We start from the raw sequence: 21,944 nt of genomic DNA on the forward strand, positions 1-21,944 counted from the left end.
TGGGACATGTGCACCACACACACACACACACACACACACACACACACACACACACACACACACACACACACACACACTAAGGCTGTACCTTAGCCCTTTTTTTAGGACTCGAACTTCGGCAGGAATTTTCGAGCGAACATCCGGACCATTTGTTTCTAATTAATTAAAAAAAATAACCTTTAGATATCCGTCTTGATCAGAGCGCAGCGCGTCTCCCCTGCTCTTTATCAATCTCTCTCGTCTCTCCCAACACACACACACACACACACACACACACACACACACACACACACACACACACACACACACACACACACACACACACACCAATGGACACACTGCTGATCTGATACTGTTGCTAGTGTGAACCCTCATCTATAAACTTTGCGTGAGTGAGTGAGCGAGTGAGTGAGTGACATGTCTTTTTCCAGGGAAGAGGAGTAGGTTAAAATATTTGTGACTTTCTGTTACTGTTAATCCATCCAATTCCTTATTTTTTCATTTGTTTCTCTCTCTCTGTCTGTCTCTCTCCTCTGCCCTCATCATGCACAAACTCTCATGTACATTATATTATCTCTCCCTTTCTCTACTCATCTTTACATCTCACCCCCTACTCCCTTCCCCCCCATTTTGTTGCAATAGCAACTCAAGGGCGGCCCCTCGCTGAAGCGGGTGTGTGTGTCGCGGGCCCCCCCTCTCATCTTGCTGGGAGGGGAGGATGAGGAGGAGGAAGGAGATCAGGCAGTATGTTTGACACCCCTTCCCCCCCACAGCCATCACCCCCACTTACTCTTAAACTCCTGTCTTGTCACAGGTCCCTAAAGGTTCCCCTCCATCCCGTGTGCCAAACCTGAACATTGCATGAGAGTGCTGTGTCATTGATTTCAACACCACCACACCCTGTCAATTATTATTTTAGATTAGTTTGCACACACTGATAATGTTATCGGACATTACTAGTCACCAACACTGGATATGTGCATGTATTGATAATGGACCATACTTTATTGTCAATACATTATTCACAGCTCTGTCCATATACATACCCTGCTGTTGATCATTTAAGTTTCTGTAAGCCTATTAAATGCTCCAGTGTTAATTCAGCCATTCCTGCTCCAATTCAGAATAGACCGTTTTCCCGTTAATTACTTTACTTTTAGTTTGTTTATGTTTTTTCCATGGTCATTAAAAACTACAGAACCCACGATGTGGTTAAGAAGTCATGGACGTTTGCATTCAATCAATCTTTTCTCCAGTGACTTTTCAGATCAATCCACAGAAGAAAATGCATTTAAATAGAACAATAATGGAAGTATACACAATGTGTTGGATTTCCTTTCTCAGTCTCTTTCTGCAAGTAGATTTTCATACTGTACTGAGAAGAATGGAATCCAATGGCTTCATTGAAAATCAAATAAACTTTGCTTTGGTCGACAGTAGTGACATTGTTGTAGTCAATGATGGACAAAAAATGCCAGACTACCTGTGTAGTCCTTTAACAACAACTTTACACTTGATATTGAACATGTGACATCATGTCTCATGTCGGCTCACGGCGCGTATGCTATTACATCAGTGTAAACAAACAGCTATGATAGGAACTAGAACGGAAGTGGTTCTATGCATGTGTGACTGGTCTATCAGGCAGCGAGTCTCACCGCCACCTAGCCACCTGGCATGTACACGTTTTCAATCACTTTGGCATCTCTGTGTAAATGCAGAATAAAAATTGAGAACGCAACAGCACTTTGTTGCTTTCTGTTCTGATCGTTGTGTAAACCATGTAAACATGTCCTAAATGTGTTGCATTAAGATGCTCAAATAGCGTAATATCACTAGAGATATTGATTTACATGACATGTCACAAACAAGATATTCCTACAGTACACAACCCAAAGCCATTAGTGGTACATAAGTAGGTCTACCCTGACACACCCACACACCTGGTCTCCGCATGGTGTGACCTCTCTCTCCTCTCCTTCTCTCCTCTCTCTGTCTCTGTCTCTGTTGAGTGATCCACAGCCTGATTATTGCTGGATTGTGGTGGGACTACACTGTAAAATCCCCAGTGTTGCAAATGGAAACAAATGGACCTGTGGAGTTAAATTACCACTGAGGATTTTACAGGTGTACAGCTTGAGTCCAATTTCACCATACATTGCCTTTCTTTACCTAACTGTGTGTGTGTGTGTGTGTGTGTGTGTGTGTGTGTGTGTGTGTGTGTGTGTGTGTGTGTGTGTGTGTGTGTGTGTGTGTGTGTGTGTGTGTGTGTGTGTGTGTGTGTGTGTGTGTGTGTGTGTGTGTGTGTGTGTGTGTGCGCGCATGTGCGCGTACATGGAGAATGTAGCAAACAGACATTGCGTGTGTGCGTTGCCCCATGTAAAACAGCATGGTTTGAAGAGCAGCCTGGTTTGCAGAATGCTCCAGCTTGGGTTTGTGGTTGTTGTGCATCTTTTAAAGGCCCGTCTTTAAACACAGTTGAAGACGGCGCCACCTTCAGGACACACCGCCTGGTTACTACTGTACATCTGCTGATTTTCAAGCACCCATGATGGCACTTTGAATTGAAAGCGGCTTCTGTCTGAAAACACTCATTGCTGCTTGGCTGTTTGCCTCACTTCACCCTGGTGTGTTGAACTTTTTTGTCGATTCGTATTATTTCTTATTGTCTGTCTTGTTCTTCCTTTTCCTTTCTAGCCAAGGGAAAAGGGCCGCATGAGGTTTCACAGACTGCAGAATGTGCAGATAGCCTTGGACTTCCTCAAACAGAGACAGGTAGGACCTTCTGCAACAGCATCACACAAAAATCTGCGTCTTCTCAAATAATATGACTTGTGTTCATATGACGTTTGAACTTTGATTGATTGAATACTTTATTAACAAGTTAGTTAATGGTACAGTCAAAGGTTATGCTAAATGATTACCCAAAATAATCAGGTATAATACCAGATAAACCAACTGGTTAATGACACAGTCAGGAAAATATGTATAAATATTATTACATTTTTTAAACTTTGTTTATTGGATTTTCCACAGAAGTATGCAATGTCAGAAATTGGTACTACAGAATGAATGACACAACGCCAATGTACTGTATGTGTGTGTTTCTCTCTCTATCACTGCGTGTCTCACTCGAGAGCCTAAACCTAATTTAAACTCCATTGAATCCATTCCAATACCCATAACTTGCGTATTGATCACTAACCGATCCGATACCAGTGTGACATTTTAAAACGATCTAGGCCAGTGGCTCCCAAATCTTCTCTTCCTCTTTCTCTCTCTTTCATCATCTCTGTGTCGCCTTTATCGCAGTCAGATTTAGTGCCTCATTCTGAGGCACTGCTCCCCCTCGTAATCGTGTCTGTCAGTTTCTCTCGGTCACTCAATCCGTCTCTTGAGCTTTCTCTCATTCTCTCATGAACTCAATTCCTCCTCTCTTTCACTCTGGCCTCTGCCTTTCTTGTTAGGTTCTCAGACAGGGGACGGCACCAGCGCTGGTTCTCAGACAGGGGACAGCACCAGCGCTGGTTCTCAGACAGGGGACAGCACCAGCGCTGGTTCTCAGACAGGGGACAGCACCAGTGCTGGCCTTTCCTCCCTTGTTAGGTTCTCAGACAGGGGACAGCACCAGTGCTGGCCTTTCCTCCCTTGTTAGGTTCTTAGACAGGGGACAGCACCAGCGCTGGCCTTTCCTCCCTTGTTAGGTTCTCAGACAGGGGACAGCACCAGCGCTGGCCTTTCTTGTTAGGTTCTCAGACAGGGGACAGCACCAGCGCTGGCCTTTCTTGTTAGGTTCTCAGACAGGGGACAGCACCAGCGCTGGCCTTTCCTCCCAGGTTCTCAGACAGGGGACAGCACCAGCGCTGGCCTTTCTTCCCTTGTTAGGTTCTCAGACAGGGGACAGCACCAGCGCTGGCCTTTCCTCCCTTGCGGTGTCTCATTATACAGCCTAGTGGTTAGCAGTAGTCTGGTTATCCTGGAACTCAGAGAACAGCCTGTCATGGATGTCATGCATTCATTGTATGATGGTGTCACACTCTGAAAATATGCAGATGTACAGTAGAAGCTCACAATGCATCCCATCACAATCCATTATTTGTGAGATTATAGATCTGCTATTTCCGCTGCGTCACACTGGCCTAAATTTAGTATAATAATGCAGTTGAAGTTGTCTTAGCTAGCATCTCAGACGTTGTTATGAGTGACTGTACATTTTCAGCAACCTATGTACTGTAATTGTGTTTTTGAAAACTATTTTCTGGTCCTTATCTTCAGGTCAAGTTGGTGAACATCCGGAACGACGACATCACCGACGGCAACCCCAAGCTGACGTTGGGTCTCATCTGGACCATCATCCTTCACTTCCAGGTCTGTGCATTCATTTCTCTCACATGCTGTTCTATGGCTTATGACTTGGAATACAGTCACTGAAATGTACATTTTGGAAGATAAATTGTGGAATGATTGAATTCTTGTTTGGACGCTTGCATTATTTTGCATAAAATCCATAACGGATCACACAGATCTTAATGAAATACTGAAATGAGGAAGGATGTTCTGTGATTTGTAACGTTGTGATTAGTCACTCAGTCTGCTTCATTCGAGATCATGTGCATTAAAGTGTGCATACTTGTGCATTGAAGTGTTCTGCTGTTGACTCTGGGGTCAGTGTGGATGTGAATGCAGCTCTGTGTGTGTAGGTGTGCGCACATGACATGCAAATTAATAGAATGAAAAGAAGCTCTACACAGAACAGTTAAACCTTACTACAGTTTAATTAATGTTTTGCTTTTGGTGGTGTGTATTATGGATCTGAAAGATGAATACTGTCTGCTAGTGGAAGGTACATTTACACCATAACCACTTAAGCCATGTTTATATTTTGCATAAAAAAAAGAAAAATACACTTTTTGGAAAGATTTGCAAAGATTGCTATCTACTGTATGACATGTCCAAAATAAGGATGCCAGCGTGAAAGTGATTTTAGCACAGTCCTCTGAACTATCTTTGTTGGCTAAATGAGCTTGGCTCTGATGAACATTACAGGATTTATTTATTTATACTTTGCATTATAAAAAAGAACATTCCCACCAGTTAATGTCTGAACATTTTGTGAAGGACACATATGTGAACTCCAATGTTCCTCGCCTGAGCTTTGATGTGGCTTAATTTTCACCATGTTCCCTTCTCACTAAAGCCTACGGGTAGGAATGTACCCGGTCCTGTCTATGCCTATTAGTGCTGTGTACAAAGCAAGACAAGGTTATTTAAAAGACAGTCCGTCATAATGGAGAAGAGTGTTATTCTGTGATGCCGAAAAATACATTTCGTTCTTCAGTCAAAGAATATGTTCGTTCGGTGTGATTTTTACATACGTATTTGGGTCAGTGTGTAGCTGTAGCTCCTGTAATTGGCCACTTGAGGGAGGTGTGCTCTCCGATTGGGTGATGACATCACCAGCCTAGCAAGGTGACACTGGCTGGCGGTTGCCATGGAGACAGGGGTGGGTGGGGTGGGTGGGGGGGGGACGCATGACACTGCAGCAGCCAATTCAATCAGTATGAGTCAGCAGAACAGTGAGAGAGGAACGCTATAGACTGTGATTGAAAAAAGATAAAGTGAATACAGGGGAGAGGGGAGGAAGGAAGGGGGTCAGAGCAGGCAAGGAGGAAAGCAAGTGCTATAGAAAGAGAGAAAGTTAGAGTCATAGTCTGTGATAGATACTAGAGCTGAGCAGTATATTACATTATTAATATATCGATTTCATGATATGAGACTAGATATTGTCTGGGTTTTTGTGATCTCAAAAACTGTCAACTTAAAAAATCACACCCGTGTCATTCCGGCCAATCACAATTTGCGTCCTCGTCATCAATGTGTGTGTTACCAAAGCGTTTACGTTACGTTATGTTGTGTTACGTTTAACGTTTGTGTTGTCAATGGTATTTAATGTTTGTGTTAGGACAAAATTTGGGTTACACACACCAAAAGCTGGACAAAAAATAATGATGAAATATTGTGACATATTTTTAAAAAATCACACCCGTGTGAACTGAGTGGTGTAAGGTCTTATATAGACTGATCAGCTGTGGTCTGACGTAATGTCTGACGTAATGAAATCACACCCGGGTGAACTGGGTGACCGTAGCAACCATGCTCATTTTTTGAGCACAGACAGACAGACAGACTAACAAAGCCAGTTGTAGGAGTGGTTTACACCACTCAAAAAAAATATATATATATCATCACAATTGCCAAAAGAGACCATTTTGAGGGAGAAGAACAACTAAGCAAGTTTGGAACAGAATTGAGGGGTGATTCACAAGTCCTGGCTGAAGGCAAGCCTGGGCAGCCATTATGGTGGCTCTTCCTCTGCCACTGTCTCCGTCCGTCTCTTTCTCTCTCATAATCTACATTTATCCCCCTCTCTGTCCCTGAGGTTTTAGCACGTTCGGCAGAACTGTCAAAACATTACTGGAATGCCCCACAGTGACACAAATTAATTTGCAACAACATGCAACACGTACCCTAAGCCTAAAGCGACCATAAACTAGATTGTAATTGCTCCACCTAGACACCAGGTGTCGCTAGCTAACCCAATATAACAGCTGAGACGATTTATTGGAAATCCCAAGCTCTCCCTATACCCCCCCACCATCACTAGACCCGCCTCTAACTGAACGGTGTCTTTCTGTGATTGGCTAAACCAGTTATCTGCTTTAGATTCCTGACCTGGTAAGAACCTGAAGAGGAAATCCATCACTGCTTTCATGGCCTGATTCTAGAGGTGGAATCACTGTCTGTTGTCTCTTTGTGCTAATTTAGGAATAGCATAGCTTAACCTTTTAACCAGCACAGCCAGGGCTATTATTACTATGTAACAACTGCAACTTACAGTGAAACCTATTTACCTGCTAAATTAAAGTACATATACAGTAGTGCTAAAATCATTTATATAATACACAAGTTTGTTTGTAAGGTGAATGATCCACATCACCCGATTAAGTATTAATATGCTGAGGTTTGACAATCATCCGAGGAGAAAGTCTTCAATCCACCATTGTGTGAGTTAATGGAAGGCATGTTGAGAAGGAATAAGAATGTCAGACAAAATGTGAGCCGTGTAATGGATGGTTATTCTCGGTGCCTTTTTGAAAGCATTCCTCAGTCTGAAACTCTTTCCTCCATTCCTCAGTCTGAAACTCTTTCCTCCATACATTTCTTTTTGGTCACACAGTGGTTTCCCAGAAATGTAAATTGGATCAAGCGAGACGCATCCAGAGACACGTTCAGTGATTGTTGCTCCGTTAATCCCCGGCAGTTTAATCAAATCAAATCTCGTGTTCTGCGGTGTTTTGAAATTGTTCGTATTATACACCATTTCCTGTTGATGTGTTGAGGAAAGTACAGGATCTAAATGAGAATATTGGAATATCATGACCTTGGAATTATAAGATTCCTTAATAGTTTTTTTTCCCTTTTTGCTAGAGACAAGCTACAATATAGCTGCTAGCAGCAATAAGACTGGGTCAAGTAATAATAAAGAAATAAGGAAAAAAGTTATACACAATGCCTGTCTTCTACTTAGTAGCAAAATACTACTTGATAAATACAATGAGTGCATTAGGACTAACAACTTAAGTAATGTTTTATAGATAGGAGTGATGTCATACTCTTCCAAATTAGGTTGGAGAGGAGACTGGAGATGACATCACTTTTTTGTTAGTCCCACAAATCAACCATGCATTAGCAGGGTCCAGATTTTGGACGCAATCAGGTTCCGTGTTCAGTGTTCACTGATTGGAGACCGGAGGTGACGTCAGTTCTTTTGTTACGCTGATTTGCTGAAGGGTTTGTCTATCGGTGCCGTACTCCCGAAACCAACCATGCATTAGCAGGATCCAGACTCCACTTGCATGAATCATGCAAGTGGAGTCGTCAAAAGTGGATCGAGCAAATCATATAATTGACTCATTGGGAGAGCTAAAGGTCAGAGGTCATTTGATGAATGACGGTGAGCTTCAGTTCTTGAGCGATTCTCACGACCCTCTACCATAATGCAGAATTGTGTGGAAAACGACAGCACAGAAGTGCCAAAACTGAGAAAAATTGTGGTATCCATACAAAAACTAATTATCATGTACAGTTGGGTGCCACCGATATTGTCCCTTATCATTTGACCCATTTAGGCCTGACCTCAAAATTTTAAAAAATCCTTCTAAATCCTCCAGTTTTCTGAAATAAATATTTTCACGATTTTTCAAAAATAGCAGACCTACAAGCTCGTAGCGCGCCACTCGGTGGCGCGCTATGAGCTTGTAGATCTGCTATTTTTCAATAGCTAAATTATAACATAATGTTTAAAACACCAAAAGGGGTTCCCGCCCAAAATGGGTAAACTGTCCTTTTGCGCAGATCACGCAAACCTCAGCAAAAAGAAAAGGACAATATCGATGGCCTCCAACTGTACCATAGAACACAACCCTCTCATCAGCATTAACTACCAATGTTGGTGCCCCCCAGGGGTGTGTGAGCTCAGCTGTACTTTTCACCCTTTATACTGACAGCTGTCGTATTGAGGAATGCCTGTCTGAATGTCGCACTGACACACCAGACCAATACATTCTAAAATACTCAGATGATACAGTTTTGATTTCTCTCCTAGATAGTTCCAGTGATCCTGGACTGCACCAACACAGAGTAAATAAGGTGGTTGAATGGAGTGATAACAACGCTCTCATCATTAACACAAAAAAGACAGAAGAGATTGTTTTTGGTACACCACCAGAGATACACAGATCCCCCATTACTATTCATGGTGAACCGATCAACCAGGTATGTTCGTACAAATACCTAGGAGTAGTAATAGACCATCTATTGTCATGGCACGATCAGATTGATTCAGTGTGTAAGAAAACAAAGCAAAGAATCTACTTCCTTCGCCGTCTAAGATCCTTCGGTGCTAGTAGACGGATTCTTCTTTTGTTTTTCACTTCTGTTATTATGAGTGTTCTTCAGTACTGTAGTACCACCTGGTATGGATGTTTGTCTGCAGCCCTAAAGTCACAAATGCTGCAACAACTGAACATTTGTTCAAAGATTGTTGGACAACAACTTCAGAAACTTTATACATCCACGTATGATAACAGCATCCTAAGGTTAGCAAGGAATATCACCTCTAATACTAAGCATGTGTTGTATGGAGAATATAGGTTGCTACCTTCAGGAAGGAGATATGGTGTACCAGCATACAAAAAGGTCAGACTAAAGAGGTCCTTTGTCCACCAGTCGACCTTGAGGCTTAATCAGGAGTCGTAGTAGCCACAGGATAATCTAAGCGGTGGATATTGCTCTTGTCTTCATGTCTTTATGTATGTAAATTGTCTTGTTCTTTGTGTTATGTCAAATGTGTGTACGTATATGGGTTCTGCATACTTGGCTGCTGTGTCGCAAGACAAATTTCAGTGTGAACTGACAATAAAGTACTATATCATATCATATCATAGCTACTGTATAATACGATGTACGATTGCGTGAAAATCCAACCAGTCATCTTTTAATAAATGCACTAGGCCTGACAATACCCCAGCTAATAATGGCTTGCAGGCAGAAAGCCTCGGGGAGCTGATTAGTGCCTCTTGAGCACGTGCATGCGTATGATATCTGTGCCCTTTTGGTTAATGAGAGAAGATTGATTCCCCATTTATATACCCATCTATAGTGCCATGTGGTGGACACGTAACACCAAATCACCCTGCAGTATTTCTCCTAATAGCATAAAGGCCTATACTGTATTATAGCACATATTAGAGCTTTTACCTCCCAAACACCCCACAAAGGTCTTGAGGTCTACCGACCACCAGTCACTCCCACAAACTCCCTGAAGACCAGGGTGGATCATTTTCCGTTGTAGCATCCAAACTCTGGAATGATCTTCCACCGAATTCACCCCATGTTAGAGCGTCTCAAAATATTGATGACTCACTTGTACTCCTTGGCTTTCGATGATCTAGACTGGACTAGACGGAGAGTTGCAGTTTCCATCAGGCAACTGTGTTGCACCTTTAATGAGTTTGTTCCCCTGTTTATTGGTTTACTTTTTGAGGGGTGCTAGCCCCTCCTACAGTATATTCAGCTATTAGCGTAGATTTTCGTCTTACAAAACATTAAATTGCCATTGACAATGCATGGAGAATTACGTTGTGTCTGAGCAAATTGGCTATTTTCGTCCTACACAGACATTAAATTCCCATTGACAATGAATGGAGAATTTTACGTCATAGTGACTGAGCAAATCGGCTTAGTGTCTATTTTTGAGTGGTGTAAACCACTCCAACAACTGGCTTTGTTAGTTTACGTGTCCACGTGTTTGTTCGTACCAAAAAAATTTGCATGGTTGCTATGGTCACTCAGTTCACACGGGTGTGATTTCATTACGTCAGACATTACGTCAGACCACAGCTGATCAGGCTATATAATACCTTACACCACTCAGTTCACACGGGTGTGATTTTTTTCCTACACAAAGGAAAACAATTTTCCTGTGTCTGAGCTGCATAAACATGTTATGTCATGATGATCTACGATGATAAGAGCGCCCCTCACTTCACACGGGTGTGATTTTAGTATAATATATTCAGTAAAACAAATATGTTATATTTGTGCTACCGAGTGTGCAGAACTTGAGTTGTTTGGCACTGCTGTTTTAAACGTGCTCTATAAATAAAGTGGAATGGATTGGTTCCCAAACCTTTCTGGATCAGGGCAAGGCTGGAAGACTGGCAGGCTTGAAAATCTTGAAAGTGTTCATGCCGGTCCACCCATCTGACCACCTAACCCGGCACGTGCATTTTCAGAGCCTGTCTATTTTAATGATCAATCAATCGACTGTGTTCCGTTCACTCAATGGAACCAGCATAGTCAACTTTTTAATTGATATTTATCATTATGATTTTGTTATTTTTAAGGGGTGCTCTCCCCTTCTATAAACAGCTGTTGTCCCCACACGTCTCAAGATTTGCCATTGACAATGAAAGTGGAATTCAGGTCAAATGTCCGCTAAATCTTGTCTCCACACGTCTCAAGATTTCCCATTGACAATGAAAGGGAATTCAGGTCAAAATTTCGCTAAATATGACGTAAAAACACGCCATTGACATTGAAGGGAAAATTGACATCATATGTAAACGAGCAAATCAGCTAACCGATCACAGGCATTCTGATTGGCCAGTATAAGATTATCCATGATGATGTACGATAAGAGCGCTCCTCACTTCACACAGGTGTGATTTTTTTATATTAATAATATTGTATTATAATTGTTTTGACAAATGATTTCGGGGCCAACGTACAATAACATTGTGGCCCATAGGTTGTGAATGGCTGGCTTATAGCATTAATGTCCCAGTGGAATACCTCTGGCAGTGACAGCACCATGCTCTGCCATTGAAGCTACACTGTAGAGCTGTATGTGTGCTGGTGGGTGGGTGGAAACCTACAGTACATACTGTATGTGTATAAGATCTATTTTTGGCCGTGTGTTGCTACTTCCCTCCCTGGTGTGTGAAACTGATTGATAGTGTAACAGAGTACATATTGTATGTGTGTGATGTATTAGCCTATAACGCACCAGAAAAATGCCTTCATTGCTGAAGTGTGTGTGTGTGTGTGTGTGTGTGTGTGTGTGTGTGTGTGTGTGTGTGTGTGTGTGTGTGTGTGTGTGTGTGTGTGTGTGTGTGTGTGTGTGTGTGTGTGTGTGTGTGTGTGTGTGTGTGTGTGTGTGTGTGTGTGTGTGTGTGTGTGTGTGTAATTTATTCCTTCCCTCGCTCATCCTTTCTCTTCCTACAGTATATACTACTTCCTATAGTATATCCCCTCCTATTTTATTCTTTGTCTTTTCAACTCTAAATCTCTCAAAAATCTGTTTATCACTTGCTCTCTCTGAATTTCCCCATTTGTCCCTTCATAACCTGTGGTTGGACAGACAGACAGACAGACAGACAGACGGAGTGACATCAATGTCCTCTTCCTCCTGTTAGTATTGCACACAGATGCAACAGTCTCATTTCTTTCCCTCCCTCCATCACCGTAGATGCCTGCCTTCAGCAAGGCTTTGTGTGTGTGTGTGTGTGTGTGTGTGTGTGTGTGTGTGTGTGTGTGTGTGTGTGTGTGTGTGTGTGTGTGTGTGTGTGTGTGTGTGTGTGTGTGTGTGTGTGTGTGTGTGTGTGTGTGTGTGTGTGTGTGTGTGTGTGTGTGTGTGTGTGTACATCTGCAGGCGTGCACACGCGTACTTGTGTTAGGCAGAGAGAACTGCTCACAAGCAGCCAAGAGAGTGAGTGTGCGAGGGAGGGGGTAGCAGTAACAAGGCAGCGGATAGGAGGAGGGTGAGCGAAGGAGGGAGGGGTAGGGCAGAGAGAGAGAGTGGGAGAGAGCGAGAAAGATCGAGCAGTCGAGAGTGTGAAGCTGCAGCCGACGGGAGATAAAAGCTTTTCTCTCTGTTCGGGTGCCTGGCAGAGGGATAAACCGCAGGAAGACAGGCAAGCAAGGGAGAGACGAGTGCAGGCTTCCTGCTGTCACTGGAGCTCCTGGCTTCTCCTCATCTGCGGGCCTCACTACACACACACACACACACACACACACACACATGCAGAAGGGCTTGCACACAGCTGATCAGGGGACCGCCCAGCCTTGCAGGCGCTCAGAAAACACACTTACGTACTGTGCTCTAATTTTTTTGACAAACTGTACACACTTTTTGTGTCTCGCCAGGGAAGAGCGTATCAATCGGATCAGTCCATCCCTGCTTTTACGGAGCCCCGTTCTCCGCTTCTAAATGGAACCACCCCGTCGCCTTCCTGTCTTTTCTCCTCCTCGATTCTCCATCCCTGCCTTTGCCTTCTATGACTCCGTGGGGTGTGAACTCGCTGAACCCAGCCCGCCTGTAGCTTGCCTCTTCACTGCTCTGTAGTCTGCATGCATGCAGACAGATTCATAGGATCACCCAAGGACTCACATAAAAAAATAAACTTGGGGATTACCGTCGAGCACTGCCCTTCACTGGACACTGATCTCAGCTGGCTCTGATCCAGTGCCACCAGCCTTGACCACAGATCTCTCTCCCATCATCCGGATCCTTACCTGGACACTAGATCTCATGCCTGCTTCCTTTTAGCGGCTTCCAAACTCCTTCTCTCCCTGAACCTCCAGACAGACAGAGCATTGCATCCAGCCACAGCTCCTGCCCCAGATGCCTCTCTCTAATTAGATCCAGCAGACGTGAGGATCTATTAAGAGAGAGTGTGGAGCAAGGAGAGCAAACGAGAGAAAGGAGGGAGTCACTTTGGGATTGTCCTCTTTTTCTTCCTCTCCCACCTGCTGTTTTTCTGTGTCCCTGTGTCCTTTTTTGTGTCCTGTCTGTGTGGGATTATGTACTGTATACCCTCTGCAAACGGTGGCTTCCATTCTCTAGGACAGTTGCATCGTCGCACTGCACCAGCTGTGGGAGAGCTGGAGTCTGAATAAACGGCCGACAGAGAGAGATGGACAAGAGAGGAGGTGACTTGACAGTACAGGACTACACTTCCCAGCTGTCCCCCTCACTCCCTCAGGCAGTACGAACTGTCACCGAAGGGGTGAATCTCAGCACCAGTATCCAAGGAGAGATGCCACGTTGTCTGGGGAGTTTTAAGTGGAGCTCGTCTGAGATGGATACAGACTAAAGTATTACCAAGAGACAGATATTGAAACACCAGACATACACTGTCCTTTCATCCCATGGTCAAATGTTTTTTTTTGTATGGAGCAATTTTGAGGATTGTTGTTTATCATCTTTAATCACCATCTCCTCTCTTTCTGTCATTCTGGGAACTGGATGCCAGCGGCTCTGACTCTTGATTTAACATTGATCTTCTATCTCGAGAGGATTCCACAGCCTTCCGATGCAATACCAAGCACAGTGCCCTGGTGGAGAACATGTGCACAGGCACACAAGACAGAGTTTCCCAAGGTTTGACACATCCCGAGAAGTATCTGTTTAATGAACAGGAAAAGCAGGATCACGGAGGCAACGCTCGGGGCAAGAGTCTGATTGGGACTCTTCTGATGTTTGTCCGACTCTCCGGCAAGCTGTCGCAGCATTGGCTGACGGCACACTATCCTTCCCACAACCACGACCAATCTGGACGGGCCCAGCCTGCTGTCTCGGCAGAACAAGACACCGCCTCACTACTACGAGAGATATTGACATCCATCGTCAGCGATACTTACTACTACGACCTGCTGTAGCACCACAACAAGATGCAAGCCTTCAGCAGCACTATTGGATAATATCTGGCCTCTGTCGTGGATCTGTGTCTACTCTCTAGTGGGGATCATACTTGACTCTTAACACTGCAATAACATTTCCTCAGAAGTGGGGATCATCAATAATTGATGCAGATGGATGGATACTAAATTTGAGTGCCGTTAGGGAACACCCCTGGAATGACGGTGACATTTGGGACCACAAACGCATTTTGTTAGCTCGCGGTGAACCGGTGGAATAATGAACGACGTTGTTGTTGTTTTTCTCAATGTGTGGCCGGAATGCTCATTGACTGAGTTGCGCACATAAATCTGTGTGAGAGAGTGTGTGTAGTCTAGTGTGTGCTGTGCATGCGTGTAATGGATCTGTGTGTATTGCGTAGTGTAGTGTGTGGGCATGTGCAAAGTGTGTGTTGTGTTGGCAACGTAGCTGCCATCCCTTCTCACAATTTTCGGAGGAATTACAACTGTCGCCGTGGTTTGAATGGAGACGGAGCCACTATCGATTCCATTACCTTGCCGGATATCCTGCCGCCCACGTACACACACACATGTGCACACCTGTCAGACACCCCTTGCAGTCTGTGTGTGCAATAGCCCATGTCTCGCTAATGAGCTGAATAAGACTGGACGGTATTGCCTTTGCGGGCGCTCTCTGTCTCCCTCCCTGAACACACTTTCTCACTCACACACACACACACACATACACGCACACACACACGCACACACACACACATACTTCACAGACACATTGACTTATGAGTGACGATGACAATTCACTTGCCAGAAACCCTCGTGATGAATCATCCACCTCACCCAAGCCAAGATTTATTTTCTTCTGTCACGTGACTTGCTGACTTACCGGTGAGTCCCTGTGTCCTTGAATCAAACGCAACGAGCCTCCTGGGAGTAAGTTGTCTGTGAGAGGAAAGCAGCCAGCATTCTACATACAGTACACACACAAACACACATACACATACAGACATCTACACACACAAGACGGACACGACCACAATACCCTGGGACAGTGAGAGTAGGGCTGGCTGCTGCACTGCTTGTGTGAGGCAGAGGCAACAGAGCCAGAGAGAGAGAGAGAGAGAAGGGGGGTGGAGCACAGGACAGAGAGCAGAGGAGCTGTGACACGCAAGCCTGCAGCAACCTGGCCAGAGATTCAACCAGTAACTGCCTCCACAAAATAATAGGTCTTCCCCCTCTCTCTCGCTTTCGCTCTGTGACAGCTTATTCCTAGTATCTTTCAAGCTTCTGTTTTCATCTGCAAAGCTGTCACTGAAACTCGAACTCAAGCGGATATCACTAACGTCGTACTGTGCTTATAGGTTGTCACATTAATACAGGACCTGTCGGTCATTCGCCAGCCTATCTGAATATTTCCATTGAACTTCGGTCTCGTGTTGGATTGAGAAGAGAAAAAAACGGCCTGCTTCCACGCCTGGAATAGACTTCACATATCAACAACAAACCTTACATTGCCTTTACTGATGGATTTACTGGCCAATACTTTGTGTCAGTTACTTTAGCTTTGAATCAGACCCTCACTTTCTCTCCAGGTTAGTCAGAGACATGGGCTCTTCTATTGGTTGTGTCAGACCTCCCCGAGAGACGGGGCACACTGGAGCCCCGCCCCGTTCACCAAAAAGGTGCCTTCGCTTCAAAAGGAAGCGCAGAGGGAAGAAGAACAAAAAAGATAGGGGCGAGCAGGAGGAGAGTGAACCACTGAGGAGCCAGGAACCTGAAGAAAGGGATGAAGAGGACGAGGAGGAAGAGGGGAAGGTGACCGCCGTGGGAACAGCAGCTGGAGCCAAGCTGGCCGACACTCAGTCAGGTCATTCCAAACTTCTGCTGCCCATTAAATCCAGTGCCCTGGACTCCATGGCCCCCGGTATGGGCATCCGCATAGGCAGCAGGACTCTCGAGGCTTCCCCCAAACCCAGCCCGGCCTGGCGGGGGGTCTTCTGCCTCCCGGGGGAGGAGGATACAGTTAGTGCTACCGTCGACATTTCCAGCCTCCCCGGCCAAACCAGCACCGCCACCCCTCAGGCCGGGGCCACATCACCAGCCCCAGGCAGCACCACCCCGGGTGGGGGAAGGGTCTGCCGGGTCAGGGAGAAGGTCCAGGGTGTCGTGGAGAAACCCTGGATTCTCCGAGCGAAGAAAGAGAAAAAGGGGCAGGTCCCACAAGAGGCGGCGCAAAGAGATGACGGAGTGAGGGTGAAAAAAGCGGGGGGCAGAGGAGGGACAGAGGGGACATTAGAGGAGGCAAGTGCCCATCCGCACCGGGACAACAAAGGGGTGGTCCACATCCGCGAGGTGGATGGTAAACTGTGTGTGGTGCGGACGGTGTACCCCAGCGACTTCGGCTCCCCGGTGTGCAGAGGAGAGAGCGACAGTGACGTGGACGTACACACCCAGCCCCCCGCCCTGTCGCCCGTCACCGGCAACGTCCTCAAAGTCCGGCTCTCTGAGGAGGACAGCAGGCAAGCCAAAATGGACACCGGTGCCCGCAGTACCCCGGTGTCCTTTAACCTAAGGGGAAGTCACGAAACCGCGGTGGGGAATGGCCTGGACACGGCGGCCCGGACGGTACCGGGGCCCGCCTTGCTGGAGTCGGGTTATGGCAGCGACCTGCTGCTGACCTCCCCGGAGACGGCGGGCACCACTCCCAGTCAGACTGACTGGGGAGGGCTGACCAGCAGCTCCTCAGAGAGACTGGACTGCACCATAGAGAGCCCCCTGTCACCGCAACAACTCGCACCTGTGAGACACCTGCCGCAGGTCTGGTCTCTCTCTCTCTCTCTCTCTCTCTCTCTCTCTCTCTCTCTCTCGAAATGGCTCTCCGGGTGCTTAATGCAGTTAGGTGTGTAGGAAGGTCTCTGCAGTTTAGTTTTTATACACATTGTATACACTAATGAAGGATTTGTGCATGCGTGTGTGCGTGCGTGCGTGCGTGTGTGTGTGTGTGCAGCCTGTTATCAGCCCTGCAGAAGGCACCCTGCGTCTCTCTCTCCATCCTTCCTGCTGCTGTCCCCTGAGCCTAATCAACACAACACAGGACTCCATCTCTCTTTCTCTCTCTCTCTCTCTCTCTCTCTTGCTCCATTTACTTGGCTCCTATCTCCCTCCCAGCCCTCTCTTCTTACTTCCTCTCTTCCTTTCCTCCCACATCCACTGCTCTTCTTGTGCCTCCGTACCTTAATTTTCCCTCATTTCCTTCCTTCCTTGCTACCTACGTACCTACCTCCATTTATTATTTCTCTCAATACCTTCACCCTCCCCTTTATCTGCCCCCTATTTCAACCCACCTCTGCCTTCTCTCTCTCTCTCTCTCTCTCTCTCTCTCTCTCTCTCTCTCTCTCTCTCTCTCTCTCTCTCTCTCTCTCTCTCTGCATTACTCGTTATTTCCCTCCCAGATGACTTCCATAGCCCTATTTCACATTTATCTGCCAGCCACAGGATTGAGAGAGACGGCCTTTGAGTCAAGGCTCATCTCTTGCCCCTTAGCTAACATTTGAACCGGTTACACAGGAGCCACTGTGATAGTAATGCAAGGTGCCATCACTTAATGCGGACAGCAACACCATCTGTCAGTGTATGTGTCGGAGAGTTCCTACAGTACAGAACCATAGTGCTATGCAGTACAGAATGTGACGTCATGTCAGCTTCCATTACTGTTTTATGTCTAATTTACGGTAGGTGCTGAGTCATGTGAAAGCAAGGCCACATAATAACATGCACACACACTGAGCCATACGTTTCTGTACTTATCACAGAAACCCTCCTGTAGGAGTGTTTGCACCCGGGTAGCAGCGCGCACGTCAGTCATGAGAAAGTTGTATGAACATGTTAGAGTGTGTGTGTGTGTGTGTGTGTGTGTGTGTGTGTGTGTGTGTGTGTGTGTGTGTGTGTGTGTGTGTGTGTGTGTGTGTGTGTGTGTGTGTGTGTGTGTGTGTGTGTGTGTGTGTGTGTGTGTGTGTGTGTGTGTGTGTGTGTGGTATCTGCATGTCAGGCAGGGTGTGTGTGTGTGAGATGTATCTGCATGTCAGGCAGGGTGTGTGTACAGTGAAGAACCTCATTTGAATAATTAGGGATTTGAAATGCGCATTCATCAACGGTATGGCTGGTGTGTTGAGTCTCAAGGGGATCTCAGACAGACACGCACATGGCTACATCTGAAATGCATCGACCCATCCATCTATCTGTGATCCATCAGCCTATCATTCCATCCATCTATCTATGATATATCAACCCATCCATCCATCCATCCATCCATCCATCCATCCTACCATCTATCACTCTTGACAGCTGTGTTGACAGGCAGGTAAAGGCGGTCAGGAATATCTAGTGGTTGGAGAGTCCAATAGTACTACTGTATGTAGAGTATAGTACAGTACAGTACATAATACCATTCATACCAAGCTCCTCCAAATGCAACAATTTAAAAATAGTTAATCTCAGTCGAATGCCATGTTAATTACAATTATGGTTCAAGGTGCTCATTGGTCATTCATACGTATGCAAATGTAGTACAGCTGACAGCAACATCGCAGTAATTGAAATTCTTGTAGTCTTTTATGCTTCCCTCGACAGTGTGCAAAAGAGCTAAAATGAAAATACAAATTATTCAGAATAAAATAAGTTAAGAATCTCAGCTGAACGCCAGGGTGCAAAGTGCAGTGACAAGGAAATGTCATTGTGGCTGTGTTGTGTTTTGTTCAGATAACAATCCCACGCTCCTTCACTCCTGAAGTATTCTGTACATCCATCTGTTCATCGCTTTAATCTCCCCTCTCTTCTTTTTACCCCCCACCGGCATATCCTCCATTTTCTGTTATCGTCTCCTCACACCCTCCCTCTCTGTCTCTCCTGCAATGACTTCAAAGGGGACATATTTCTAAAAGGCGCAGCTTCATCCCTGAGCTGGGGAGGGAGGGGGGAGAAGGCAGCTAGTGCATCTATTTCTTTTTAAAATAGTGAAAATAGCCGATCTACAAGCTCACACAGCACAACACGATGCGACACGTGAGCTTTTAGCTTGCTTTTCGTCGTGTGATGAAGTGTATATTGGGCTTAAAGAGGTTAAATGCATTTCTTTATTCAGTTCAGCCAGTCAATGATAGTATGTGCTACAGTGGACGCAGACGGTTTGATGACAGTCTTTAGGGACATATTTGTCCCCTTATTGTCTCAGGCTGACATGTGAATCGTGAGGGAGTCCACATCTTTTGTCTGTGTATCCCATAATCATTCGGTCTGGCTGCAAATTAGTATGTTTGATGTCCTTGCATAGCTGGTGGTTTCTTCTGTGCAATGTGAAGTATGTGAGCCAGTGCACGTGGCTCTGCGAGAGGACATACAGTAGTCTCTTTGCTTTAATGTACTTACCCCCGAACTAAGACTATACTAAGGCGTCTCCACTTTGAACTTGAACCAAGAGCTTAAGTGTGTTGTTATAGCTTTATAAATGTCACAATATTACCAAATTCCGTTTGGCTGATTCCTGGGGTTTACTGGTGATACTCCATCATCATTAGCATGAAGAACGAGGTACAATGCACGGACACGCACAGCGCTAAGGAAATCCAGTCCGGCAAGGGGTGCTGCTCGCTCATACATTTCGCCCATAGCCAGTGATCCATTTATAGGCAGTTAGTTGCATCCTGCATGTATCCTGCCAGGCCATATGGGCATTATGGCCTGCCGTGGCGTGTAGGCTGCAGTGGTCACGATCTCGGGGAACTGTGCCAGACTCTATAGGACTCGGTGTCTTATATGGTATGACCTCGCCTCTAATCATCTCTACAGCTAGGAAGCTCATACCGCCCATGTGTGTGTGCGTGTGCGCGTGCGTGCACGCTTGTCTTTTCTGTCTTCCCGGGGGGAAAAGGAAACGACAAACTCACCCACACTACTTTCAAAGACAGTCTCACTACTCTTGTCCTCTCTGTCTGTCTGTCTGTCAGGTGTTACTGCAGTCCCCTAGCAACAATAAAGAGACAGAGATACGGACACACAGACACACACACACACACACACACACACACACACACACACACACACACACTCACACACACACACACACATGCACACACAGAAGAGTGAGAAGGAGGAGTACAAAACACAAGAAAAAAAGTGAACAAGGGATGAGTGGACAAAAGGAATACTGATCACAGCAACAAGGGCCTGGTGGAGCCACCAGTTACTGCACATAAACGTCAGCCTGACTTAGTGACGGTGGATAGATGGAAATAAAACCGGATGAGGTGGAGTCTGGAGACGAGATGGACCACTGGTCATGTAGTTTAACCCATTAAGACCTGGAGACGAGATGGACCACTGGTCATGTAGTTTAACCCATTAAGACCTGGAGACGAGATGGACCACTGGTCATGTAGTTTAACCCAATAAGACCTGGAGACGAGATGGACCACTGATCATGTAGTTTAACCCATTAAGACCTGGAGACGAGATGGACCACTGGTCATGTAGTTTAACCCATTAAGACCTGGAGACGAGATGGACCACTGGTCATGTAGTTTAACCCATTAAGACCTGGAGACGAGATGGACCACTGGTCATGTAGTTTAACCCATTAAGACATGAGGCCCATTCTACGAATGCCTTCTAAATCAGTAGTTCTCAAACCTTTTCGTGCCAAGGACACCCAAAATTATATGTATTTGGCCGCAGACCCCCCATCTAAGGGTTAAAAAAGAAGAAAAAACATAGCAGATGGACCAGCTCACAGCGTGGCATTAAGTGACGTGATGTGAGCTTGTAGATCTGCTTTTTTTTGCAAACCACTATTCTTGAGAGAGTTGAGAGAGTTTTCTGAAAAACCTATGTTTCTGTATATACAGTAGACAAAATGTGAAATGACAGGAAATGACTTTTAGGTCAGTGTCTGCTTGGTTGACCATGATTGCATCATTACCCAGTAAAACAGTGTGCTCATTTAGCTGAGTGTACATGTTTTGCTCACAATGCAAAATGTGCATTGTGTACATTTAATGTACATATTTGCTAACAAGATATCGCAATGCAATACAGTAGCTATTTTTGTTTTGTATTTTTGTTATTTTCTCCTATGACGAAGTATAGGACTAGTATAGGACTAGTATAGGACTAGTATAGGACTAGTATAGGACTTCACTGGTCAGGAGGACTTGGACAGTGAACAGAGAAGGAAAGCAGCATGAGAATCAGTGGTCAGGATCTGAACAGATGATGAAGGACAAAAGAAAATGAAAGGGACGATCAAAGGAAGGGAGACAGAGGAGAGGTTGTGAGGAAACTAGCTAATGAGACCGCTAGACTGTTGGAAGAATAATGATGGAGAGGAAGAATATTGATCCACACTCAAGTAAACACAATTCTCTCTCTCTCTCTCTCTCTCTCTCTCTCTCTCTCTCTCTCTCTCTCTCTCTCTCTCTCTCTCTTACGCACTCTCTCTCCCTCTCGCAGAGACACACACACACACACACACACACACACACACACACACACACACACGTTCCATGTAGTATAGGTTCCCAGTGAACAGGGGTTGTTATTTGTTTGACAGCTGAGTGATGTGAAGACAGACGACAGCTTTAATCAAAAAACAGAAAGCCCCTTAGCTGAGGTTC

General features: G+C 45.4%; 1 protein-coding gene across 1 annotated transcript in view; it reads left to right on the plus strand.

Annotated features, from left to right (window-relative positions):
- The window catches only part of macf1a (microtubule actin crosslinking factor 1a), a 270,236-nt gene that overhangs the window by 106,351 nt on the left and 141,941 nt on the right, over positions 1-21,944 (plus strand). The window contains 3 exon segments of the mRNA XM_079522797.1: positions 643-744; positions 2,698-2,775; positions 4,276-4,368. Coding sequence (XP_079378923.1) covers positions 643-744; positions 2,698-2,775; positions 4,276-4,368 — 273 coding nt within the window.

The sequence above is a fragment of the Electrona antarctica genome (genome assembly GCF_951216825.1).
Source record: "Electrona antarctica genome assembly, chromosome: 15".
In the NCBI taxonomy this organism is placed as follows: domain Eukaryota; kingdom Metazoa; phylum Chordata; class Actinopteri; order Myctophiformes; family Myctophidae; genus Electrona; species Electrona antarctica.